The 27,967-nt window shown below is 38.2% G+C and overlaps 1 protein-coding gene across 1 annotated transcript; it reads left to right on the top strand.

Moving 5' to 3' along the window:
• Positions 1 to 835: 835 nt before the first annotated feature.
• On the top strand, positions 836 to 27,128 carry FBXO15 (F-box protein 15). Its single transcript, XM_054285111.1, has 10 exons — positions 836 to 891; positions 4,342 to 4,455; positions 6,736 to 6,840; positions 10,360 to 10,602; positions 10,859 to 11,068; positions 12,897 to 13,026; positions 15,290 to 15,372; positions 16,457 to 16,602; positions 22,009 to 22,133; positions 25,212 to 27,128. Exons 1-10 carry the CDS (start codon positions 872 to 874, stop codon positions 25,479 to 25,481), a joined length of 1,446 nt encoding a protein of 481 aa, XP_054141086.1. The 5' UTR covers positions 836 to 871; the 3' UTR covers positions 25,482 to 27,128.
• The last annotated feature ends 839 nt before the right edge of the window (positions 27,129 to 27,967 follow it).

Genomic DNA, 27,967 nt, shown 5'->3' with positions numbered 1-27,967 from the left:
TGTATCAAAAGCTGTGTTGTGAGCAGGACTAGGGAGGAGATTGTCCCACTGTAGTTGGCACTGTTGAGGCCGCACCTTGAGTACTGTGTTGAGTTTTGAAGCCCTCGATTTAAGAACGACATTGAGCTGCTGGAGCAGGTCCAGAGAAGGGCAATGGAGCTGGTGAAGCTGTAGCACAAGTTTTATGAGGAGTGGCTGAGGGAGCTGGGGATGTTTAGCTTGGAGAAAATGAGGCTCAGGGGGACTTTTTTATCACTCTGTACAAATCCCTGGAAGGAGGCTGTGGCCAGGTGGGAGACGGCCTGCTCTCCGACAAGAGGAAATGGCCTCAAGTTGTTCCAGGGGAGGTTTAGGTTGGACATTAAGAATTTCTTCACAGAAAAGTTGATTAGGCATTGGGATGGGCTGCTCAGGGAGGTGGTGGAACCACCAACCCTGGAGATGTTTAAGGAAAAACTGGTATTGACACATAGTGGAATTGACACAGTGCTGTGGTGTAATTGACATGGTGGTGCTCAGTCACAGGTTGGACTAAGTAATCTCAGAGGTATTTTCCAACCTAATCAGTTCTGTGTTTCTGAGACCCGAGAACACAGTGCCCGAGAGCCCCGAGCTCCCTGTGGGCCGGGGTAGGTGCTACCATGCTCATGGCGGCAACACCGCCATTCCCGGAGCGTTAACGCTTCGCGAATCCCCGCACTGCCGTGCTCCAGCCCCGCCTTCCCCCGCCCGCGCTCCGGGCACCGCCTCCCTCGAGCTGCCGCCGTCCCACCCCGCCCCAGGGCGTACCACGGGAGGCGGCAGCGCTTGTTCCTCCCCTGCCCTCCCCGCCGGGGGTGCGAGGCCGCCGCTGTCCCGCGGCGCAGCGGCCATGGCGACGGGCCGTGGCAGGTAACCGCGGGCGCGCCGAGCGGGGCCGGCCGGCCCGGGGCTGCCTGCTCGGCCTTCTTCACCTTTTCCGGGGAGGGTGGCTTGCTGTTTTCCCTCAGCTCCCGTTGCTCCTCTGGGAAAGTTAGTTCACCTGCTCCACGGCTCTGGTTTCTAGCTCTTTACTCTTCACGGCTACGGCTGTGGGCGTAGTGCTCTCCCCTCCCTTCCCCTGGCCCTATGGACGCCTTGCAGCGGGAAAACGCTGGTGTTGCAGGTGCATGGTGGCCTGAGTTTAACACTTTTTTTTTTTTTCTGCCTGGAAAAGGGAGCCTAAACTTCGATATGTGCTTCAGCTTGGAGGAGATGTTATAATGAGAATATACAAAATTAGTTTAATGTCTACTTTATGTGGTTAGGTCTGTGTAATAAGTAGGAGGATTTCACTGGGGAAGGTGTGATTACCTTAATTCTTACAGTGCAGGTTTAGCTTTCAAAATTTTAAAGCATCAGTCTGAGAGGCAGAGTTGAGAAAGCAGATTTTTCTGCTAACCCATTTCTTCAACCTTGAGTTTCAGAGCAGTTTCATTCCCCCTGCTGTTTTTTGTTTGTTTGCTTGTGTTTTTTTTTTTTTTTTAACCTGCAAATGGATTGAGGTAATACCCACCTTTCAAAAAGACTGAAATTGTTAGCTGAGGGAACAAAACCCAACCAACCCATGTCAAAACATTATTGTTATTTTTGTTTATCCCCAGATACACTCTAACACGTGGAGGAGACAGGTGTTATCACTACTTAAAACTTTATGTTATTTGAAATGTTACTGGAAAGACAATGGTTTGCTGACCATCAAAAAACCAGGGCACATTGCAAGTATTATGTGAAAGTGTGAAAGTGAAATACTGGTATGAAACTGAGCCACACAGGTTGAAAGCTAATGAAAAAGCAATTGAAGTTGTTGTGCTTCTTACATAAGATCATCTCAGTGGTTCTAGAAGTTTCTAAAGAGGGGGTGTAACAGCTGTCATTGATTTTATCTTAGGCTTATCTGCCCAAGCTGTGTCAATGCAATGTAAAAGCATTCTGTTAATGCTAATTTAAAATCTTAGCACACACAGTACTTGAAAAGTAATTTATGGATTGGGTTTGCTGTTTGTTTCTTCACACCTTGAGAATATTTTTGTTTTGGAAGATGCAAAAGTTCTGCAGTTTATTTTTTAAATTGAAGTTTACAAAAACAATAGCTGTTACATTAAACTTTTCAAGGCATGTGTGGGCAAAATGTTTCTTTCCTCAGATATTTCTCCCTGGGGTAAAGGAAGGGGGGGTGGTTTAAATGAGCAAGACAGACTGAATACAGGCTATCCAGGTTATGCTTGTCCAAGTTAGTGTGTTTTAAAATCCAGAATCCAGCTTCTTATCAGAATTAGTCCCATGGCTGGAGTCTGTGAAGTTGTGTCCCTATAGAGTATGTCCAAACTCTCTGCTTTCAGCATGGATTCAGGGCAGAATAGCCTGGGATATGCTGCCCTGAAACATACAGAAGTGATAGCTCTGCTGCTGTTGATCACAACTTGTGTTCCTAAATCCCTCTAATGGCAGTTTGTTAGTGCCTCATCATCTAGGAGTTCTTGATAACGATACATGAGTAAAACCCTTGTTTGATCTCCAGGTTCTATTATCTTTATTATCAGACTACTTTTTTGTAGTTGTTAATTTAGTTGGTCTGTCAGTGATTGGCACCCAGGCTGAAATGTGCATGTCTTTTTGTTAAGCTTATAACAATTCTCAGTAAAATGTCTTGTATTGTTTTTTTTTGTTTGTTTGTTTGTTTTGCATGGTGTAGTTGACAATGTAGACCAGAGTTGTTAATTTCTTTTTATTTTATTTTTCTTTGAGCTTAAATCAATCTTAAATCAACATCAGTAGGTATTAAATTTATATGGTAGCCATATAGTTTAAAAATAGCTATTCCACCCTCCCCCATATGGATTGGTTTCCTAGAAACCCAGAGCTGGTTTTGCCAGGTGTTAGAAATCTGCTGGCAATTTAAAACATCAGTAATGCAGTGAATGGGGAGCTGTGCCTGCTTGGTGTATTTGGTTTAAGATTGAAACTCTGTCTCCATTTTTCTCTATGGATTAATGATAGTATGTGTTTGCAATTACAGCTTATGAAGTCCTTCCTATCAGAAAACTTGGAAAAATGTATGAGCAGTTGGATTTTGAGAATTTGTGTTAGAAAGATGCAAAGTTCCTTTATTTTCTATCCAAATTGTGATGTGGAAGTGTTTCCAGAATAGGTTCTTTCAGTGTGATGTGCAAGAGGCCAATTCAGACACAGGGTTGAGGTAGTTGATATATTTACAGTTCTGCACGGAAGGGATGCTGGGTGGCGAATCCACAAAGCTGGCACACCAGCTGTCAAAACATTTTACTATTTTATACATTTTAGCTGAGGAAGGAATTAGTTTTCATTGGCTACCAGTTCCATAATTCTCTTATTAATTAGTTTTCTATCTTCTATTGGATAATGATTCTCTTCCTTCTCATGCTAATTACTTTGCATGTTCAGTCTTTATCTTTTTTGAGCCAGTGAGTTTCTTGGGTCAGTGATTGCAATCTCACGTTTCTGGAAGCTGGAGCTGATTTCAGCACAATTGCTGAGTTGGCTGTAATAGTTTCCTCCTTATCTTGGGAGTTGTTCCAGGTATCCTGTGGCCTGTAAATTCTGCATTCTTTCTGCCACTAGCAGTGGCCATCCTTCTTCCCAAGCTTTGTTAGCCTCCCCCTAGGTCTGAAATCAGTGAAGCATGTCAAGCTCTAAACCTTAACAAAGTAATTCTACCCACAAGTAATTTATCTGTCTAACATCTGGACATCCCTTGGAGCTTGCTAGCTGCCCTCTGTTTCATGGATTAAATCTCCTTTCTTGCTGCTCAAGCAAGTAAAGAAGATGGTATAGTATGAAAGTATACAAATTCTTTTTGAACCGCAACGGTTTCTGAGGAAGTTTCAATGTATTGTTTTTATCTGGTATCTTTTAATAATTTAACAGAGTTGGGTGGCTCAAAAATGTCTCTGGATTAATGTTGTGAAACAGAAGATTAATCAGTGAGTTTGACTTACTGCAGGGGCCTCAGTGGGAGCTTGTTTGTGGTGGCCAAGCAGTGGTGCTGCTGTCTAAGGATAATAGATCTCCACAGGATTCAAACTGATTTGAGGGAACACTGTTATTCCCTTTGCCTACTGTGAGAGATCTGTCACAGGATTGACAGCTGTGAGTTTAAAACTGAATCTTCCTCATGCCAGGTATTTTAACTTGGGTGTAATTGTTCAAATAATAATGGTTGTCATGTGATGTATTCCCTGCGTCCTGCATTGGTTGAAATATTGTGTCTAAGTGTGCACAGTATGTGTATTTCTTCATTTTGTGAATCTGTGACTCTTAACAGCTTTTCCTTCTTACAAGTAGGTTAAGGACCTTTGCTGCCAGGCCTAGGGAATGTTCTGAAACTGTAAATGCTGGAATTAAAAGTCTGTACTTGACACCTCCCGTAAAACCGAAACCAAGTGTGCGCATTGAGAGGTGAGTATGTTTTTAGGAGTAAGAGTGGAGGTCTCCCTGTGAGCTGTCTTTTGACTGCTTGCAGTAATTATTTTCATATCTTAGCGATTTCTAGGTCAGGTACTCTGAGTTGAAAAGATTTGCTTTCCTGGCCTACTTTAGGATCCTGTATCCACGTTCTAATCTTTTCTGTTGTAGTTTTCCTTTGTGTTCTTTTCTAAGTTCATAAGGAATATGTACGTTTTCCAAGCCATGTGAAGCCTTCAGCAACTCCTTTGCAAGTCATGGGCAATGTTGTTCCTTGAGAATAAAAACTGGTATTTTATTCCTTCAATGAAAGCCAGTTCAGAATTAAACTACTTCTGTTTCTCTTGGTTATTGGTAGTCATCAAGTGGATCTTAGTGTATAGAGAGGCTGAGAATGGTGGATTGGGATGAGGGAGGAGGAATAAGTGGCTGCTGCATATTTGCTACAAGGTAAATGTTTCTCTTCCTGTTTGATGGTAAAAAGGCACTTTCAGTATAATTGTGAGTTTTCTTTTTGAAAATTAGTTACATTTTTTCACAAAAAAAATTTCTAAGAATATATTACCTGAGAAACTAATTAGTTTCCTTGTTTTATACATTTGATATTGTGACGGTGTTCACAGGGGTCCGAGGAAGAGGGAAGAGACGAGGATCTGACTCCATGTTTCAGAAGGCTTGATTTATTATTTTATGATATATATTATATTAAAACTATACTAAAAGAATAGAAGAAAGGATTTCATCAGAAGGCTAGCTAAGAATAGAAAAAGAAAGAATGGTAACAAAGGCTTGTGTCTCAGACAGAGAGTCCGAGCCAGATAACTGTGATTGGCCATTAATTAGAAACAACTCTATGACACCAATCACAGATCCACCTGTTGCATTCCACAGCAGCAGATAACCATTGTTTACCTTTTGTTCCTGAGGCCTCTCAGCTTCTCAGGAGAAAAAATCCTAAGGAAAGGATTTTTCAGAAAATATAATGGCTTTCTGTGTATTGCTTTCTCTGTTTTGCATTGGATGGCCAGTCTAATATTTCAGTGCTGTCAGATGGGTGTAATAGAGAAAAAAGAAAAAAATCCTTTCAGCTTCCTTCAGAAGAAAAAGAATATGGTTGAAAATTCTGGATCAAGTGTATTATTTTAGCTAATCTGCAGCCTTTTAAGGTATCATGTCTAAATTATCTCTGGAATGAGTGCACTAACTGCTTTGGGCTTACAGTGTATAAGTTATTTCACATAATAACAGTGCAGTTTTGGCATGTTGCTTCTATGTCAATGCAACTAAGATTCTGAGTTTAATACAAACACTGAGATATTGGCATTATCATGCTACCCTTTAAAGCTCTCTGCTTCTGAAATAGTGTTATAAATCAACAAGTGTTGCAAATAACCCAGTAGTAAAAGGACAAGAGGCACACCTGGAGCATTGACTTTCAAAGCACCTTTTATTTTCAGTGGTGATTTTGATGTGACCATACTCAATGCTTAAGGAAATCAGAGTATAAAATGCATGTATTTTAAACTCTGTGCAGTTATGAGGTACTGCTCAGATGGTATAGGGTTCCTGTCTGTTACTGCAGAAATCACATTGGCTCATCTCCAGGGTATATTCTGCTTGCCATGCTTAGACTGGCACCTGCATTTCGTGCAGCATTCCAGATGCACAGAGACATTGACATTTTCAAGATGTCACTTGGTTCTTACTTTGAAGTTCACATCTTTCTGGTGACATAAATAAAAATTGCACAGGCCCCCTGAGCATGTACAGTTTGAAGATTATGATGAGGTAGAGCATGATCTTTCTGTTAGACCAGGACATTTCTGTCCTGGTGTTTCCTGGCACCTGACACAGCAGTCAAAAGGGAGGGTGAATATATCTGCAGTTTTGCAAATGCTGGTTATGGAATAAATGTTAAAGTAATAGTACAAGCAGCAAGAAACTGAAGCAAAACAAGGTAGTTTCATGTCAAACATAGTTAAAGTTAACAAAATTTAATGAAAGTGCAAACACAAAACTTTTCAGGTAATTATGCTGTGCCACTTGAATAAGTTGTCATGAATTATTTTAGGCAAATGCCACGTACCAGAGAATGAAATTAGAACCCAAACTCCACAGTTTAACTCTTCAGGTGATTTTTGATTCATCTGTTTACAACCTGCTGGTTTTCACCTCTTTTGTTTTTGTCTGGTTTGAAATTTAAATTCTCTGCCATTGTCATTTCTGGAGTTTGCTGGCATGTCTAACAGTATTCATTTTTCTTTTCTTTTCCAGCATGCCATCAGAAATGCTGCTGAAGATATTTTCCTATCTGGATGCTGTGTCCCTGTTGGCTGTTGGCTGTGTGAATAAGCGCTTCCATGAGCTGGCCAATGATAAGTAAGGAAGAGGGAGGGTCTCAGTTGTGCAGTAGATGTGTTTGCCTGAATTATGAGTCCTTCTAATTTAGTTCCTCTGATGCCAGAGCGCTGATGCATGCACCTATGGGCACTTACTCTGCTGAAATTGCCCTGCACAGCCCGCAGCATGTGTTGCATGGAATTCTAGCTGTGCAGGGCCTGTTGTTTAATGGGAGTTATGAGGTAAAAACTAAATCTAGTACTTTGAAATGTTGCTGTTAGCACTTTTTTTTTGTTTTAAAATTTCTGTCTGAATTCACATGGACCTGCACAAACTTCTCAGTTCAGGTGATCCTTAATGGTGTGTCTCCAGCAGCTTTATGAAATTGTCATAGCTTTCACAATTTTGGGGTCCTACTTACTTAATTCTTTCATCAGCTTTTTGCAGAGGGATTGATTCAATCAAGTGATCCACTAGTGGTTTTTATCTGTTGCTCTGTTTGTGAAATTTTGGTGATTTTTAATGAGACAAAAGAGACGAAGATAAATACTGACACATTTTTTTATAAGGATTGCTTATTCAGAGTTCATAAATTGCTCCAATATGATGATAATTTTGTCAAAGGGTAAAGAGGAGGCACCCAGGTTGTTATGTGGTAACTAGGATCTGGGCATCCTTTTCTTTCTAGGATTCTACTGCATTAGTGTTGTCTGAATGAGAAAATGTCTTCCTCTATAGGAGGTTGCTGTACCTGGTATTAATCTATTTCTCCCTTATTTACTGAAACTTGTATGGTGAATCAATTTCTTTACCTTGGCATTGATACCTTTAGAACTGATGAATTTAAAGGGAAGATCTGTAGTCCAGATTAAGGTTTTGAGGCTGTCAGCAGGTAAGAGTAGATAAAAATTGCATAGTTGACACAAATTACCAGTCTTGGCATGTGTTTTCCACTTCAGGGTGGTAAGGCAAGATAAAATCACTGTGGCTGTCCAGGGGAAGATGATTCATCTGTCTCCATCTCGACGATCTGTGTTTCCGTTTTCTAATCTCAACAGAGATTAGTGAGTGGGCACAAATAGGACTTGGGGAAGAGTTACTTTCCCTTATCTAGGAGCCTGACTGGTTCAGTGGGACCCACGTCATTTCTTCCTGGTGGATTTTAATGGACCTTCTTAAGACCCTGAGTCTTGCAGTGTATGAACAGAAGTTTTAATTGGAGTCCCTGCATATTTCTCTGACAAATCTGACCTTGGTTTTTAGACTGAGTGTCTTTTTTAGGATATTTCTGCTGTCTTTGATGCAACAGGACCATCAGTCTTTCATTGTGGTATGTCTGTGCTGCCTAACGCAGTGATTTTTCTTTTGGCTTTTCATATAATGAGTGTGCTTGAGCAGTTCTTAGCACTGATGTCTCCAATATAGCTGTCGAAGACAAGAAGTTTATGCCCCCCCCTTTCTGCCCCCTCTGTGCCCCAGCATGGGGTATTCCAGCCTTCCTATCATGCAGTGTGGGAAGTTCACAGATACGGTCTGCCTGCAAAAACTTGAGGATTCTGATCACCAGAAGAACGTGCCTGTGTGAGAGGAAGCGAGAGCACAGGGTCTTTTGGGCATTGTGGTCAAGTGATGGCTGATGATGATGTGCCTGATTCTGGCATTTCAGTTAAAGGCTTGTTGTAGTAATTAATGTCCAGTGAGAGGTCTTGAGATGAATATTAAAATTTGAGGCAAAAAAGGGCTTATATTCTGTTGTGAAAGAGGCAAACTTGTGCTTCCCTGTTGGATGCCTTTTTGATTTATTTGTCCTGAATTCTTCAGAAGTTGAGGATAAAGGGGCAGTGATACCTTCCTAAACACTTGTGATTCTAGTCCTCCTTCATCTTGCTCTCTGTCTCTCTGCCCTAGCTGAATTTTTGAGTTTCTTGAACTAATTTCTTTGCTTGCACAACACTGTTTTGGGAAAGGAAGAAGCAATATATTACTGAGAGTGAGTATGAGGATGTTAGGTATTTGTTATAGTCTGTTTTCAGTCAACCAAATTGCTTGAGTCTGCGACTCCAAAATGCAGGAAATGCCTACTACTAAGCCCTGTTTTTTCAGCATAATTCAGCAGAGTATCACCCTCCATCAAAGGATGTCTCTCTTGGGAAGGGGTTTCTAGTTAACAGGAGAGTTTTATAGGAGGTTATTTTACTGGACTTTTTAGGCTGATGAAGATCAGTTGGATGATACACAGCTCAAATTCCCCTGGTGGTGTTGTATTAAGGACATCCCTCTTTTTTTTCATCACTGGACAATTCTAAGCAGCTTTGTAGTTAAAGAAGAATTTTCCTTCTCCATCATATACTGTCTGGTAACTTGGCTGCCTTTTATGGTCTTAAAATAGAAGTATCTTAAAATTTTGTTTCAGTTATGGGATTATCCTTTATGTTACCCTTTCCACCCTGCTTTTGCTGAAAGGAAGGTTGAAAACTCATGTTGACTGTGACCCCACTTTTACAAGTCACAGTAGTTTATTGGTCTGTGTGTTTTAGACACTTTCATCTCAAAAAATGGCAGTGGGGAATTCTGTATATATCTGCAGAGCAGCAGGCTGGAAGGCTTTTGCAAAATCCCTGAATAGGTTTGCATCAATAAGCAGAGCCTGGCTCTCAGCATGTGGGAGCTTACTCTCAGTGGCTGATGAATTGAGAATAGTTTTGATGGGTAGGAGGCAGTGTGGGATGGATCTAGTCCTTGAATGCTTTGAGGAGAGGGGAAGATGCCATACAATACTCACTAGTGTAAGTTTGCCTGAGGATAAGTGAGAACTGGTGAAGGTAATCTTGCTGATAAGTGGTAGAAAATGTCTCTTAAGAATTTGTTGCCCTTGCTATTTATTTTTTTAGTGCAGTTATGTACACTACGTGTCTAGCTCACTTCAGAATGAGAAAACTTACTGGCAGCCTGTATTCTCAAGATTATTGTTTGAGTTCTTGTAGGTTCCTGTACTCAATATTCTGTGAACTGTCCTAGAGATACTGGGGCATGAGAGGCTGAAATGTGACCTCATAGTTTCCCTGGTGTGAAAGAGATGAGCCCATCATTACAGTCACATTTCTTTGACTTCAGTGAGTCATGTCTTCTGTGGGCTTTCCCAAAGAGAGTGCAGAAGGGATCAACATGACATTGACACCACCAAACAAAGGTGATTCTGAATTGTCCTCCTCCACACCACTTTCAGCTGGATCTGTGAAACTTGAAGTGTACAGATTATTTGTTGAATAGGAGGTATTAAACCACTTTTCCCACTAGCTGATTTTCTATGAGGAGGATGAATCATTGTTTTGGGGTAGAATTTTCAAAATTTTCTGCTTAACCTTTACCAGTTTTCACTTACTTTGCTGACTATGACTGTGCTATCATAGAGCTTCATCCTGGCTCCCATATCTTTGGGAAGACGGACAAGACTTGTTTTGTGCTAACACTATGCTCGGTGGTAGCTGAGATGTGCATATAAAAAATGAAGTAACTATTCTTGAAATTTATTCCTCTTTATTCTGTTTTTATTTTCAGTGGAATTTGGCTGAAACTCTATTCCAGCTCTTTGCACCCAAAACGGACAATTTGGAAAATGAAGTCTAAACAAACAGAAACTGTTTCTTTGGGCTGTGCTGCTTTACACGATAAAGGGCCTGGGTACTGGAAGAAAGAATACATCTTAAAAAAAACATCTGCCTTCAAAACTAGAGTAATGCGGCTCGTTAAATTTCTAGATCCTTATACAGGTCTTCCATGCAAAAACAAAGAAGCTATGAAGTAAGCAATGTCTTGTCACAAAGATTTACTTGAGAACAATGTATAAAATATTAATGACTTGGAGGGGGTATAGAATTAGAGCTAAAAAATGTATATCATAATGGGAAGATACAATGATAATTATAAGTGACTGAAACTGAGGAACATAAGCAGCTAGTAGAAATTAAAAAATTCTATTGAAAGCATAGTTTAAGCTTCATCATTTTGGGAATTTGTTTTTAAACACCCCTCTCCTCTCTCAATTCCTAAATAACAGAGTCTCTGGGTTGAGTTGGATAATTGTCTTAAAGGACAAAAATGGAAAAGAACATGTAGTAGAGAAGCCAAACCTATCATTTAAGGACACATCTCTTACTGTACTTTGGCATGGTACAGACTGGCCATGCTTAGACATCCTATCAACCCTGAAGCTATTTGGAGTTACACCGTTGCTTCCTGACCAAAGCATACCTCCCAACAACAATGGGTGAGTTTTGACATAGGAGTTTTGAGGATTTTTTTGGGTGCAACTGGGTGATAATGTGTCTGTATGAGCTATCTGACATTTGTTTTAATCAAGAAGTTAACTCTTCATTTGAAAGCCTCCTTGCAATTTTCTTTTTATGTTCTTATCTTCTTTGGTAGAGCTTTTCAGCAAGAAATAGTATAATTCAGCAAGCTATGAAATTAATTCATAGGTTAATGTAGCTATTGGCATGTGATATGCAAACTGATAGGTCCTGACTTGGAAAGCTTAATCTAAGGTATAGACACAAATGAGCATGAAAGAAAACTGTAAATCTAGGAGAATTTATTGTGAGAAATTTATCTTGGAAAAGTTCATCAGTATTTATGTGGCTACAGTCAGGTAATCTATGTTGTTAAAGTTTATTTTCTGTCTGGTAGGTGTGTGTGTGAATTTAGAGAACTTGTTGTTTAACTATGCATGCAATCTTCAGCATATGCATATAAAGCACACAGTCCACAGCCTGTCCCTTGTTTTTTAACTTAAATGTGTACAGTGGTTTTTCTTGTTACAGTCTAAGAATATCTTTAAATGAAAAGTGTCTATTTGAGGTATTTGTTTCCTGTCAAGGAGCTTAGCACACATCTGGGCTGTGTAGTAAGTGCAGTGTCAAGTACACGCTTCTTACACAAAGCCCCTAGCCATAGAGCTCTGAAAAGAGAGAGAATTATTCACCTACAAAACCCTGGGTTCCTCAACCAGAAGAAAAGTATTTACTTAAAAAAGAAATAAATCAAGAGAAACTTATGTATAAAGTTAGCTGACCAAGTCTTGCAGTCAGTTTATATAGGAAGTGTAGTTGTTTTGCCAAGATGATGATTCATATGTAGAAAATAAAAAGGAAAGCTTGCAGGCAATTGATGTACTTATTTCACAGAGTTACAGGTTTTTACAAATTGTGATTATAGATGAAGGCAGTGGATTCACCAGTTTCAGTATTGGTCATTGCTAAAACTGTAAGTGCAGGGACAGGCCTGATGACTGTTAAGATTGTAAGTGCAGGGAAAGGGTTGATGTTGATTAGGATGAAATTTTTTACTGTGAGGGTGGTGGGACACTGGAGCAGGTTGTCCAGGAAGGTTGTGGATGCCCCATCCCAGGCATGTTCAGTGTGTAGTTGTGTTCAGTGTGTAGTTGTAGGTGATACCAGTGGAAATCTAGGAACTGTTTTGAATACAATAAGAGCCTAAGTCTGAGAAGGATTTTAGAAAGACTTTCTTCATTCTGAATAGGTAATGCAAACTCTACTTTCTGCTCTTTTTTAAATGTGTCATTAGTTAATAAGAGTGTCCATGAACTTATATTTAAGAGTGTTTTGGAGCTAAATGGCTTTAATTATAGGTAAAAAATAAAAAAAATCTAAAAAAGGAAAGCTTCGAATAACACAGACTTTTAATTCATTATATATACAATTTGATCCTTTCCTTTGAATTTTGCTTCACAGTGATAAATGTTCAGTGATTCCGTATAGAACAAATAAAGTATCAAAAACAAATTGTAAAGTAATTCTGTATTTTGAAAAGTTGGGCAAGCGCATAAGTTTTTTAAAAGAGTATTTTAGAAGGTCATATAGTGTTTTTTGTTTCTCATCTTGTTAAAGGTTCAGATCCTGCTAGTACACTGTAGTTGTTCAAATGTATAGTTTATGACTCTGCATGCCAAATGCTTTCAAAACCATTTTCATCATGTTTGCTGGTCAGACTTCAGAGTTAAAAATGTAATTAGGCTGAACTTTTACATGATTAAGGAGACATAAACTTTTGCTACATTCTGTATGTTCTTTTCAAAGACCTCGTCGATTTTCCTTGATTGCTGAATACCATCTTGCTAACCTGACTGAAAATAGTGTAGTGGTTGGTGCTGATGAGCTTGTCCAGCTCTTCAGTCTGAGTCCAGGACTGTTAGTAGGAATGTGGAAGGTAAGATAACATTTTGTTTCACTATTTTATTATTTGAAGGAAAAGAGTTGGGGTTTTTTTTTTGGTTTGGGGAGGGTTTTTTTAAAAAAATCTTTCTTTTTTTTTTTTTTTCCGTTTGGATTTTGAAAGATGTTGTCTAAACTAGTAACCACGCAACACATGTAGGGACTGTAAGTGGATGATTTATTGTATCCTAAAGAGCTGTCATTGGAGTATATATGCATAAAGAAATCTACTTCTAATTAAAAGATCAGTTATGTATCATTCTATACTAGATACTGTGTTCAGTTTTACTTATTTTGCAGTCTTCACATGCCCAAGTTCAATATCCTAGAGTAATTTTCAATAGAATGGTTTGAGAAGTGCTTCTTCCTGTGATTCATGCCATTGCCTGTCCATATCACTCAAAGTGATGAGTTCCCACATAGTGACTTAACTTTGGTTTACATCACCAGATAGCTGTATCCTGCTCCACCAGTAGGAATGCTGTAAATCGTGCCCTTTTGGGGGTATTAAATTCTTGTATTAAGAGTCTAAGTTAAGCAGTTAGCCTCTGTAGGGTGGGTGTACATATGAGTCTCTTTAGAAGGCAGTGCAGAACATCTAAAGTACATTTCTACACAAAAGGAGTCTGCATCTTTGCATGGGGTGCACGGGGACCTCTGTGTCTGCCTGTTGCTATGCAGGGCTGCGTGCAATGGAAGCCTATCTCAGGTGTTCTGCTCTTGATCTCAATTCAGAGGTGGCAGCTCTTTTTTCCTCCCCTCAGTCATGCTGTTGACATTGACTTAGGTTGTTTGGCACTGGCAAGGAACTTTCCATGGGGAGGCTGTGAACAATTCTTGGAAGTTGTCTAAATTCTGTCTGCAAGCATGTTGCCTCAAATGTGCACGATCACCAGAGGCAACGTTTGAAACTGCAGAAGGACTATTCCTTTCACTCTTAATAGTGAAAGTCCATTTCCTAGAAAACTTGAGACTGCCTGACCAGCATAAACCTGTTACAGGTTGTTTCAGTCTGTGAAAAGCTCTGCTAAATGAGCAACCATTTCTCTTGTATCTTCAGAAGTTTTATAGACTGGTGTCCCTGTATTGTTGGCTCTGTGGTCTTGCTTATGCATCGGCCCCATCCATGCTTGGAAAGAGAGCTCTTTCAGCACCTGGAAATGGTTCAGTCATAACCAAGTTCCACATAGTTGTTAAAAATGGAGTGCCTCAATCTAGTATATTGTCCCTGCTTGTTTTTCTGAACAGCAGTTCTCACTCTCTGGGTAGGCAGAGTAATGCGAGGTAGTTATGTGTCAGTGGGTGTAATAATTGTAAATGCCACACATCTTGTTTTTTAGTACATAGCTGCATAACAGAAACCAAGGGCAGGTTATGTGGGCCTCCTGGTATTTGGATAGAGAAAGACTGAGAAATTATGTGATTGATAGACCTCCCAGGTTAAATCCTTTATAGCAGTAATTTTGTACTATGAACATACAGGAGTAGTTAAAAAGCCAAAAGTTTGAATAGAGGATGTAATTTTCTTGTAACCCAGAGAGATGAAAACAGTAGTTGCCCATATTTCAGGAAAGTATGGCAGTGAATAATTTTCCTATTGACTTGGGTGTTTGTAAATGTAGGATTTAAAGAATGCATTTAAAGAAAAAAACCTGAGATCCTAGCATTCTGTGTTGTTGAAGTAAATACGTGCCTCTGTTTCTATTTAGTTTTCACACAGATTTTTTTTGACTATAGAAGGTTATGTTTTTAATGTTTTCCCAGGAGTAAATAATCTGGTGAAGACACAATTTTTACTTTGAAATTCACAATTTCTATTGAATAATTCTGTGTTCCTCACTGATGTTAGCCCTCTTTGGAAATAGTTTCTTAGACATGAAAATAAACTTGATGCTTCGGTAGTCGGGAATAGGTGCTGTTTGATTCTGTTTAGGTATCTTTTTTAAAGTGGTCAGTAGAAGCTAGGGAAGTACAAATCTTGGATTGCTCTCATAATTTTTGCCTTGCCATAGCTGGCTTCTCTCTCTTTCCCCGTAATATAAAAGTGTTGCAGTCTTTTATAACTATTCTGTGTTCTTGTGAAAAGACAGTAAAGATTTTATGAGTCCAAGTGTAAAAGCAAGCCATTACTAACATTATTATAGTAATTGACAGAGTAATAAGCAGCAGCATTTATCTATGAATTTTAATGCTCAGAAAGACCTTGTGAAAAAAAGAATTTCCAGATGAAAATACATCTACTTTAATTAACTTTTCAGGGGAAAAATGAAATTGCTTTTGTTATGGCGAATCTTCATTATAATCACCTTCTTGAGAGAAGCATTTTGGGTTCTGCTACCGTGTAAGTAGAAGCATTTTGGGTTCTGCTACTGTGTAAGTTTTCCTTTGTGGGTAATAAAGATAACCTTTTGAATAAAGCTTTGAATTTTACAGTTAAAATTGGCTGCTGGTAAGAGGTTTATATTTAGGCAGTAATTAACTATTCTTGTTTAATATAAACAACAGTTACAGTAACTAAATAAAAAACTGTAGAAGCATTTTCATGCTAAAATATGGCCATTGTTATGCTATTAAGAAGATAATTTAGTTATACAAGTGTACTGGTACTTGCCATATTGAGAAAGATAGAAATACACTGCACACACTTTCTCCCTTTCCACAAGCAGTCTTCTTATTTCCTCTTTCTATCTGAAACAGAAAGAAAAGAGAGAGACATTTCAGGAAGTAGGGAAGTATCCTTTGGCTGTGTAAGAGGGGGGAAACTCTGGTAAACTGGTGAGGTGCCTGCATTAATCTTTTAATCCTTTTGAGAAAATAGCTGGGTTTCCTATGAAGTGTTTGCATGATTTTTTAGCTTTAGAATAGTATTTGGGGAATTTATTTCCCACTCAGCTTTCTGGTCAGATACTGTTGTATCTACCAGTAGTCTTAAATGCCCACTATAACTTAGTGTGGCTCTTCTCACACAGAATGTAAGATTTAACACCATCTCCCTTAGTACCAAATTGAATCCTATGTAGAAGTTGCTCAGTTGCCCCTGGCATGTGTTCTCTTTAGGTCACTTCTGTGCAGTACTTATTTAGCTAGCCTCAGACAAAATTATTTCAATATTTGCTATTTCAGAGAAGTCTCTAGAGCTAGTGGACTTTTATATGTGTAGTTGAGCTGATGCTTTTTTCTTTTTTGTAGACAAGTCCATGTTTTGAAGTTTACCAGATGTACCTTTTAAAGTTGACTGCTGTATTTTCTGCCTTTGGGTAGGCTGAACAGCTGATCAGCAATATTAGACACTGTAGTATCTTATGATGAACTAGAGATGTTTGATTTTGAAACTGTCTTAAGATGATAGTCTCAATGTTGGCCTATGTGTTATATCTTTACTAAGTCATCCTCCCTTGCTAAATTCTATCTTTTTTTTTTTCAAGTCAATATTCTCCTCCACCTAATAGACCTTTACTGGATGATATTGACTCAGAATATGGACTGCATGACTACAGGCTGCATCTTGATCTGCATGGCAGAAACTGCATGTACCTGTGTGGATCCTTCAAGTGCCTCTTCTGCAGAAAACGTAAAGTTGATGGAGCAATAATGTCTGTTTTAAAAATGATCCCTGCTGTTGCATCTTTCCTTCTTATATCCAGTTTCTCTGTTTTAAGGGGTGAAACTGAAATGGAATTTTAAGAGTAAGCTATCTTTCTATTTGTGATGTGGTTTCTTTGTATCTGCATGGTACTTTGTGTGGCATCCTAAGCCTCGTCTGTAAGAAGTCTGCCTGCTGTTAATTGACACTGTCAGCCTGGCACACAAATTCTGCAGATATTCTGGGTCTTTTCTTTTAGTTCTGTGCTACATTAATAATACACTGGCACAATTCTTGGTGCAGGTTGATGTTTCTTTCACATATATTTTGTAAAGGAGAGAGGGATACATATTAGAATCTTGTTTCTGTAGAATTCTCTTCAAGTATACTTTGGGTGCGCAGACAGATTATATGTATAGATACATTTGTACAAGTTATTGTGAACTTTAAGATTTAGAGTTTCCATTTTGGTGAGCTTAAGGTTGCCTGTTTTGACATCCTTTCATTGTGTGGAAAACAGCTTCAGTCTTTTTCTGCTGCTGCATTCTGTTCTCAGCGCTTCTTTCCATGAGACATGATTGGCCATCCCTGTTCTTCTCATACAGCCCAAATTCATAATTTTACTGAGGTTTTGAAAAGTACATGGGGGATCTCTCTTTTGACTTAACTTCAGCATAACTTCCTAAGCTACACAGCTGTCTTTCTGTAATCAGAGATAGGTTAAAATATTAAAATTGTACACTGCCATTAATTTAATTTAGAATTAAGTATTGTAAATTAATTATTGCTCCCCAGTATTTTTGTTAGATACCGGCACTCCTGAGCGGTGTGGGTTTCAGAACATGTTGTTTTTCTGTCAGTAGAGGGCACTGTTGTCAGGCGTGAGTTCTTTTACAGAGCTGCGGAATTTCCCCGTGATTTGGTTTGGTTTTTCTCATTTGTGTTTGGTGATTCCAAGAACTGTGCTTTAGATTGCAGCCTTATGCGGTGTGGAGTGTTGTCCTTGAACCTGAAATATACTTCTAAGGATAAAATTACAGCGAAAGTCTATGCATGTAGCAAGAAATCTTACCTGAAGTGTTATGTAGTACAAGAGTCCTCTTTATGTTCTCAGAAAAAAAATATTCTCAAAATTGGCCAGAGGAGTGGGTTTTTCTTGTTTAGCTGAATATCACATTTTTCTAAAATGAAAATGTTATACTTCTAGCAATACAGTTGCACAAGAAAAAGTACTATGTGACATACTTCCTTTCTTGGTATCACTTTCTTGCTGCTTGGAAGCTACTTCCACAAAAGATCAAGCTGAAGTTTATGCAAATTGAAGCAAATGTCCATGAGCTACAGTTGTGATGCCATCTCACTTTGCAAGTTACAGAATGTTTTATGTTCACAAGTGTTTTCTGAATTGCTTTGGTTTTGTGACCTTCAGCAATGTGGCAGCCATCAGATTCTGGTCTCAAAGGACATCAGACAGCTGAAGCCATGGTTCTGCATACAATAAGCTCATTTGTCATCTAATCCCTTCCATGTGCTTGCACAATAATTCCTTTTGGAAAATGCTTGACTTCCTCCAAAAAGGTGTGGTGAGGCAGCATATGGCTGTCTGCTGTCACATTTTTCATTGTGATTTGTTATTCATTTTTCTCATTCTGGTGAACATGGTGTTGCTCAATGTGGCCAGGTTTATCCACACTGATTGTGTTGGATGGTTTGTGTTTTATTTTTAGGATCCATTTTAATAATGCACTCTATCCCATCCTCTGGGAGGACTCTGAAGCGTGGAAGTCCTGCAACATACTGGGAAGTCTTGCTATTTCTGAAAATTCTCTACCCAGTCCAGTTTTATTTTAAATTATAGATGCAACATACCCCTGGTAGTTTCCACAACTTGAGGCACATACCAGTTGTGAGCTAGTTCTGTTGTTTTACTTATTTATTGTTTTTCACTAAGAAGCTTTAGGCATTCCTAGGTTACCGGAGAATGCCCATTTGTATTTTGCAGAATAACTGATTTGTTCAAGATTAATTTTTGTCTGCTTTTTGTTAGTATATATTAATATTGTGTTGCACTTTGCTACTCCATTTTCAATTCATTTTGCTGAATTCTTAATATTAAATTAAAAAATGTTATGTCACACTGCATTGGACCAAGCAGATGGAATGTGTATGGCTACAGATTTTTTTCCTGTTATTATATTTGCATTGCAGTAACTAGCTGTTTTTTCACTGTTTTGGTTGGGGTTTAGCATTTTATTTTATGCTCCTTTTCATGTAAACAGAATTGACAGGTACTGTAGGATGAATATATTAAATATATTGTAACTGAATTGAAAATATTTAGAAAATTTTCGTTGTTTTCAGGAAGTTATGACAGGCTTTTCATATGACTCCCAGAAGACATGGATCCAACTTCTTCATAAATATTTTTGAAATGTATTTACCTAGGTTTTCAACTTTTTAAGCACAGCTTTGTAGCCTCATGGTAGTTTAAGCTTTTGCTTTTCAATGTCGTTTCTTGTTGATGTAAAATGATGTGTTGTGCTTGCAAAATGTAAGGGTTGATTTTGGTGTATTTAGAGAACTGTTAAGCTTTGTTTGTAAAATTTCATATCAGGCATTTGAAATGTTTTGCTTGGCCTTGAAGATTGATTTGCAAGTTTGAATAATGATTTTAGTGTGAAAAGGCTGGTTGTTGGCACCCAAATTAGTGTTAAGCATAGCTTTTCCTCTGAAAATACCAATCAAATGACAACTTGCAACAAATGCTTGGTTAGCAAAACAAACTTCTTGGCTTTTAGCTAAAATAAGTGCTTTGGAACAATTAGTCTGTTTGTTTCATTCCCCTGAGGTTTGTCTGCATGTTATATGTTCCCTTTGTTGGTATTACCTGTATTTGGAAATATTTGTTCCCTATAATTTACTCTGCTGCTTTGCTTGCAGTTGCTATGCGTGTCTTGCATGAATCAAGGACTAGAGATGTTATAAGGGGACAATGAAACAAAGTCTGGTTCAGCCTGAAGAAAGCCCTGTCCAATTTGCTTCCTCTATGTTTCTCTTTGTATGTTTAACATAGGTTATCCTGCCCTTTAATTTCATTTTCTCATCTGACTGGGGTGAGGAAGGGGAGATTTCATTACTTAGCCTTCAGTTTCTTGCTTGTTTCTAGCCAGGCTTTTCCTTCCTCCTGAATGTGAGGACTGAAATAGAGCTTTTATATTAAAAAAAAAGATATATAAAGTCTGGATTAACCAACCCATTAAGAATTAGCCTTCACATTCCTGATCTGTTGCCTGTTTCCATTCTGGCTAAAGTTAAGAAGTAACTGCAACACATCATAGCCAGATGATCTATCTAGCAATGTGTATTAATGCCATGCAATAGGAATTTATTAGCAGAAGAAGGCTTTTTTCAATCCTTTTTTATTCCATTCAAACTTCATTTGATCTGAATAAGAGAAATAGACACTTCCATTCAGATTGGGATTGTGCATAACCAAGTAGTCCTTTTGGAAAAAATGCTTGTTGACTGATGTTTTCAAGCTTCTTGTATAAAAGCTCAGCTTTAAATGTGGACTTTCAGTGGTTAGTCAGTAAACTATTTCAATAAGATACTTTTACCTTGAATGAAATTTTGTCATTGAATTTTATTTACTGAGGTTTTGGAACTGGACCATTTGGACAGGTGGTAACTTATGGCCTTTTTCTACTTTGAGCTGGATCCTGGCAATGAATTCTGCTTACATTTTTCTCACTGACTTCTTTTGCACTTCACTGAAAGTGGGTATCGCAGTTTGGAGGATTGCATTTTCCTTCAACTATAACGAAGTATTTCCTACAAAACATTTCCTGGGCATAGTCATGTTGGTTTCATTGTATTCACACTCCCATTCCAAACAGTGTCTGTACCGAAAAACCTGCAGCTCTCTTCTCTGTCATGTGCTGGGCAGCTTCCTTTCTGTAATAACTGTTCTTTGGACTCCCCACTGGTGAGCGATGCCTTTCCAGCATTGGTTTGTGGCCAGCTTTATCTTGGGAGTTGCTTGGCTCTACAGTAACAATTCAGAGAAGTTTTTGGCCTCTGTGTTCAAGTGTGGGCTTTCTTTCTCCATCACTGCCTCCAACTGTCTGCTTCAAGTAGCCACCACGCAGAGGTTTTGCTGCCGCTGCATGCTGGATGCAGCCACTGAACTCACAGCCAGCCTTCCTGATGTTGCTGCTTCTGTAGCCTCATGCTGCTGCTTGGGCTTGATTGAAGGAGAATCACAGGCAAAACACTTCTGCCTTTTTTACTTCTGTCACTTACATCTTAAATCTCTGCAAATCCCTTCACTTGTTACCTTACCATCCAGGACCTACTGCTGGATCCTGACAAGCATTATGTTCCTGGGAATTCTTCTCTCCCTTTGTATCTGTCTCCTGCATGTGCTAGATACTTTATTTTTTCTACTGAGGTCTCTAGTGCTTTTGGTTTGCTCTTTTGAGAGATTATCTCTTGTTCAAGGAAACTTGTTTAAGGGATGTCTTACCAAGAAATCTGCTTGTGTCATGATGTGATGCTTTTATTTTTACTTTTCTTTGTAGTCAGATCATGTTCACTATGATGTACCCCAAGTTATAATTAGACTGTTGGATTCCCGGGTTAACTTTCCTTCTCTGACAGCAAAAGAAAAAAAAAATTTAAAAAAATGCCAATCTCTTTTGAGAGGAGAGGAAGAGATTCCAAAGAAATATGGTTATATGTAGTAATAAAAAAAATCACAAATCATAGTTATTCTGCCACAAAAACCCCAGGGGCCTTGGAAAGCTATTTAAAAAATGAAAAAATCCATAATTTAAAAACTTGATTCAAATCAAATCATACTTCATGTCAATTCAAATGATGCATTATCCTTTCTAAGGAGGAATAGTTATCTGTGTGCCTTTTGTATTGGGTTATTTGAGTTTCCAGTCAGACATAAGAGATATTTAAATAACTTGAAAAAAAAAGGTTGGGGAGGTATCTCATTGTTTTATTTTGTGTGGTAGTGTTGAGCTTGACTTCTGGGGAGTGGGAAGTTATGGAGGCACTGGTGGCATGAAATTGAAATGCTGGGTGTGAAATTTACTCCTTGCACCCTTGTGTAAGTTCTTTAGGTAGCATTCCTATTTTTGTACTAAAAAATACAAAAGATTTTTTTATCTGCAGTTTCTACTGTGAATCACAGAATCAAAACTCCAAACTGCAATTTGATTCCTCTATAAAGTGCTTGATATTTAGCTGTTGGTGTATGCCAGGGTTTCTTATTGGTGAGTGGGAAGAAAAAGACATGGAAAGGAGATAAGAGAACATTTACAGTGTACTTGAGCTCAATTTGATTTATGCTGCTGTAATGTTGTATATTGTTTATATTTTCAGGTGACATTGAAAATGGATACGTGAGGCTCGTAGTTGTAAACTTAAAGGATAACAGGAAGCACTTGCCTATTATTGGGACACTTGGCATATGCTGGGAAACAGATGTATTTAAAGGCAATGTAAAGGTCAGAAATATTCTTTGTTTCTGGAAATGCTTACCTCAAAACAGAGTTGTGTTTGTGCATCCTAAATAGGCTAATTTTTAAACAACCTTTTGGTTTGTAGAAGCTGTCTGTAACTGGACAAAACCTCTATTCCAATATTCAAAAAAACCTGAATTTTTAGGAAAAGAGTTTTCTCCTTTCTCTCATAGACTCTGGATTGCAGATAGACCCATTATCTGTGTGTGATTGCTTTCCTCTCAGCAAAGATACTGTGACTGACCAGCCCATGGAAATGCTGGACAAAAAAATGTACTGCAGGTGTACTTTTTGTGAGGATTTTTTTTTTAATTTGGTGTGAGAGTGTTATTTGTTGTTTTGTGCTTTTTATTTCTTTTGGTTTGGTTTTTTGGTTGGTTGATTGGGGTTTTTTTGTGAGCAATAAGCCTTGAACCTCTGGGGAAATACTCTGCAGGTCTGTGCTGTATGTGCAGTGAAAGTTAGGAACTGCTGGGGAGTATTAAAATGCCAGTGGACATAGGAAACTACAGTCCACATCCACACAGTCAGCACCTAGCTCCAGTCAGGTACATCAGTCAGCTAGATTAACTCTTTATTTTAGAGGAATGCTCACACATTCTATTGGATAAAATTCCTAAAAGAATTATTTCAAACAAAGTTTCAGAGTGGTTCTGTAGCTTTTGCAATAGTGGTGAGGGCACATATTTTTAAATCTACTTTATCAGCATGAATATTTCAGAAGCTGTGAAGATTCTGATAAATATGACTTAAGCACTACTGAAAAATCATGTAGTTCAACATTTGATTTCAATTTCGGCACTTCTTTTGGAAAAAACCCTCAGAATTAATAAAAATGTTGTTTCTGCCAATCCTGTATAAATTTGGAATGGAATACTCTTTGATGAGACTTTTTTTACCAAGACATGTAGTGACAAAACAAGGAACAATGTTTTTAAACTGAAAGAGAGTAGATTTAAAGTGGACACTCCATGCTGCGCATGGTGAGGCAGGAGAGCTGGAATTAGATGACTTATAAAGGCCCTTTCTAACCCAAATAATTCTATGATTTTATAGGATTAACAGCTGCTTGACAGAGTCTTTTTTTGTTTTAATGAAAAAAATCCTGAGTAGTACATAAGAATTTACGTTATCTGTCAGAGGAAACAGAGAGCTATGGCTGTAGTCTTGAGTTTTTTCAATTTTAATCATTTTTCTATGTGCTTACAGCATAAATTATATTTAATGTTTGTTTCTAGGACAAAATAAAGAGTACAGTATTTTTTTTAAACCTCATTTTGTGATGAGAGATAGAATATGTCAGCATATAGCTGTGGGTCAAATTCAGTGTAGTTTTTACCAAAAGTCTCTAAAATTCTTGAAGCATGTGAAGGCCAGATGACATCAGCCACAAAAGTAGGACATTCCATTACTTTGAATTTATTTGAATTTTAGCTAATACTTTAAAGAAACAAAAAACCCCTAAAAACTTCCGTGGCACTTCTGGGTTTTTCGAAAAAAATTAATTGCCGAAGTACAGATAGTTGGAAATTGTCATAGGAATGGTATTTTCCAATTATGTATTCTTACTGTAACCACTCCAAATCACACTCCACTGGCTTGCTTTCCCCTTCCTCTCCCCTGTGTTGTGCTGGAGTGGAGAGGTGGAGGTGCAAAAGGTAAAGATCAAGGTTGAGATAAGAGCAGCAATGAGATAAGAAAACTGAGAGTAACAGCAATAATATTAACAACAAGAATGTACAAGAGAGGGGAGTGATTCATGTGCAAATGCTCACCATGGAGCACAAACCTGACCATGGTGCAATACCCCTAAGGAGAAGAAAGCCCTTTCCTTGGCCCTGGAAATGGGGTGAGGTGGTGTAGAAAAACCAGCATCTTAGCCATGCTCCCTCCTGGCTACTGCAGAAATTAACCAGATCCTGACCAGAACCAGGACAGAAATGCATGGGAAGACCCCACCATCCCAATGCCATCCCACTTTACTATTCATAATTAGCTTTTTATATGCAAGCTGTCAGACCAGAAAATAGTGATTCTTTCATGTTTCCAGTGATTCTGTCACTCATATAAGTTTATTACACCATCATTAGGTTCAGTTTGAATTTTGTATTTTCAGCATAGTCTACAGTAAAAAGCTTAGGGAAACTATGTGTATCATATTGCCTCATGTTTGTGCCATCTGCCCGTGTGTTGTTTGATTGAAGTAAAGTAATAGTGAAAGCAATGTTAGAGCAACAGAAGCACAACTATGTAGTACAGAGAAATAAAGCATTCCAAATGAATTTTTTTGGCATGGAATATGTGGTGTTGGTTTGTTTATGCTTTTGGAGCACAGATACAACATAATTAAGATAATTTGATTCATTTAATGATTCAGAACTCATGAGAATAAGGAACAGCTGATACTAACAATGACACATCACTCCTATGCTTCCAAGGGATATGTGAAACTATCAGTTTGCCAAGACCAAGGAATTGGCATTAACATTTTTAAATTATCTAGTTGTGTAATCTTGTAAAGAAATATTTTCAAGAATTTGTAAGCAGAGGAATTACATCAAGATTCTTTATATTACCTTTTTGGGAACTGAAGCTGTGAGCCTTCAGTTCCCAAAAAGAGAGTACTGTATACAGCTGGCTTGGAAGGGTAATTCTGTGCACTGCCTTGGGTGGTCCCTGAGTATCTTTGCAAGCATTGCTGCATTCACACAAGTTTAGCAGCTGACTTTAAACTTAGGTTACTTTCTCATATTGAAGGAACCATCATTATTTGAGTGGTAAAGTAACTAATAGTTGAGAAAAACAGATGTAAAAGGCTTAAAAATGTTCAAGAAGTAATGTTTGATTTGGTTTGGCAGTGGTACCTTCTGTAGCACAGCATTTGATGTGTGTAGGCTGCAGTTTCGATTTCTACAGGAAACCTCTAAGTAAGTATTTGCTGCAGTACGTCAGTGAAGCACTATCAATTGTATTTTGAGGTTTTAGCCTTTGTACAAAACTCTCTGAACCTCTACTTACTTTGCCATGACATAGGGAAATAATCTCTTCTGCTTGTGTTTGTAGGACTGCTTTGTGATGGATCTGACTCTATTGGATGAAACTGGAATGCCCTTCTGGTGTTTTAGTGATCCGGTCCGCATGGAATTGTCTACCAAGTCATCCGGCCTTTATGACTACATGGGTCATGTCTATACTGCAGACTATGCAGATTCAGAGGGTAAAGTCTGTGTTGAGTTTGTATGGTTGGAAGAAACCAAGGAATATATTATAGTCAGTTTGGTGCTTTATGTAAGCACCAAAAAGGTAAATAGCTGGTATGGAACAAACTACTGACCTAATTAGGTCCCTAATTTCCTTGTTTTGAGAACCAAACAAACAACCCTGCTACAACAAAAACCACAATAAACTAGTGATGTTTAAGATTGACACCAACAAGCAAGACTGGTCCTGCAAGGTTTGCTGTAACAAATGCAATTGCCTAAATTTTTTAATAGGCAGTTGAGGAATCAAAGAGACATATTGACATAAGTGAGAGGTTTTCTTCTCTGTTGAACATTACATGGTTAGTCTTGTTTCTCACTGGCTATATTGAAATTATTTTCAGGAAGACTTCTTTATAGACACTTGTTACTATGGTTAAGGAATTGCTTCTTTTGAGAGCCATGCTGTGAAGATGCCTTACCTTCCATAAGCTACACTGGTTTTGAGAACATTGACTTTTATGCTTAGTAATAAAACAGCATGTGTGCTGTTCCCTCCAGGTTTGTTGGAGTGTAATTGGTAAATGAGAAGTTTTGTTAAACACATTTTGTTAAACGCTTTTTCCAGAAAAACTTCACTGAAATATATTTTAGTAAAAGATTGAAAGGCTAGATGGGAAGCCAGATCTGAAAATGTGTCAGTCAAGGCATTTGTTAAGAAAGTTGTGTAAAATCTGTTTATGATGTTTCTCTAAATTCTTGTTTGTTCTGTTTTCCCATGTTCTAACCTTGTCTGATTGAGACTAGATACTTGCCTTACATACTGGCCTATGAATAAGTGTCCCAATTATCAGCCAACCTGAGCTGATGTCAGCTCTTACGGAATGTATGGAACATTCAGTTGTTTTGGAAACAATGCATATCTGATGCTGTTTATCTAACAATATGAATCCATATAAAAATTGAATATATGTGTCCAATCTTTCCAGTTCCATGGACTAACTTTAGAATCAAATTTTCTATTTTCTGTATTAAAATAGTTTTTTCTAAATTACAAGATATTGTGAGTCTAGTGTCATTACCTAGCAAGGACAATTACATTGCTGCCTGCTCTGACTTTATTATGGTAGTGATTTCCTTAAAAATAAATTCTCTCTTTATTTATTTATATACATTAATTGGTTTGTGCAGACAATGTTCATATGTAAGCACTTGTCTTCTGTGCTACAGAGGTAGATAGATATTACAGCCATAAAGTTGTTTTTTAATTTAAGTTTCAAAGACAACAAGCTGAGGCTGACACGGTTGTAGTTCACCTTGTTAACCTTACCTAAAGAAGCAGTGGAAATGTTTCTGCATTTTGTCATTAGGCAGACTAACAAGAGTGATCAGCTGCATTTTGTCTTCTTTCTTACTGACTGCTGATGGGGACAGGGATCCCTTGAAGTGATATAAAGGTTTTAACATGTGGACTGGGTGTGATGAATGCCAGAATGACAGACGCTGAAAGTGATCTGTGCAGACAAGTGGCCAGTCTATATTTTTGTTTTTCCCCAGATTTAGTTTTTGAGTTACTAGTTTTAGAAAGGAAATAGTGGCTCAATCCCAAAGTTTTCTTAGTTGTTGGCCTTACTGCTAAGCTTGTAAACAAAAATGTAGAGTTATTCGGGATACATTGTTCCTTTGAAATGTGCAAGTATGTTCTCTTCCCTGCTGTGAAGGCACCAGGGACAATGGGCACCCAGCAGCCATCAAATGTTGAAAGGTCTGTCACTGTTCATTCCAGCTGAATTTTTATTGTATTCCAATATTTCTGGGTTTAGTGTTTTTTAATAAAAATAAAATACTTCCTTTAATAAGCAATTTCAATTTCTAATTAATTTGATTATTTTATACATTTATTTGATTAATTTGATTATTTTATACAATTGAATTGCTTGATAGAAAATGCTGGCATTGCTGTTGGAAGTGGAACAGGAGAGTATGCTGTCCCTACCCCTGACATGCTAATCTAGTAGCCTGAAAGTTTACTATCTGAATTGATTAGGATGAGAGTAAGGCTTTAGAAGCACTGTCAACCTAAAAGGTGATACAAGGCAGAGCAGTTTTGTCAGGTTATTGCTGGCTTATTTCTGCTGTGCATAAACATGTATTCAGCAAACCCAAGCAAACTGTCCCAATATCTTAAAAAATGGACCCAAATATTGCAGAGCTGTTCTCCTGTATATTCACTGGCTATAATTGTGTCCTTTCTGAAGATGTGAAGGATATGTCCTGAAATAGGCCTCAGATGGACCTAAACTTTATCTCATGCTTATGCCACTCCTTTGATTTCAGCTGACAGTTGCTTTTAACTTACACAACAGAAGTAAATTCAGTAGCCACCAGCTGTATGATCAAACCTGGTAAGTTACATATGCCTTAACTCAAGCTTCCATTTCTTCAACTCTCATCTTCTTTTCTTTATATAAGTAAGGACACAGACTGAACTTCCAGGAAGGAAAGGGTTTGTGTTTGCACTGGTCTATTTCATGAAAGATCCCATCTGTTCCAAAAACTGATGCTTTGATAAAATCATCTCCTAGTCTTCTAAGTCCCCTTTTATATACCTGGTGCAAA

The sequence above is a fragment of the Melozone crissalis genome, unplaced genomic scaffold (assembly GCF_028551555.1).
Source record: "Melozone crissalis strain CALT ecotype California unplaced genomic scaffold, PUWL_Pcris_2 ptg000042l_1, whole genome shotgun sequence".
NCBI classification, from domain to species: Eukaryota; Metazoa; Chordata; class Aves; order Passeriformes; family Passerellidae; genus Melozone; species Melozone crissalis.
This window is presented reverse-complemented; position numbering and strand designations above follow the sequence as displayed.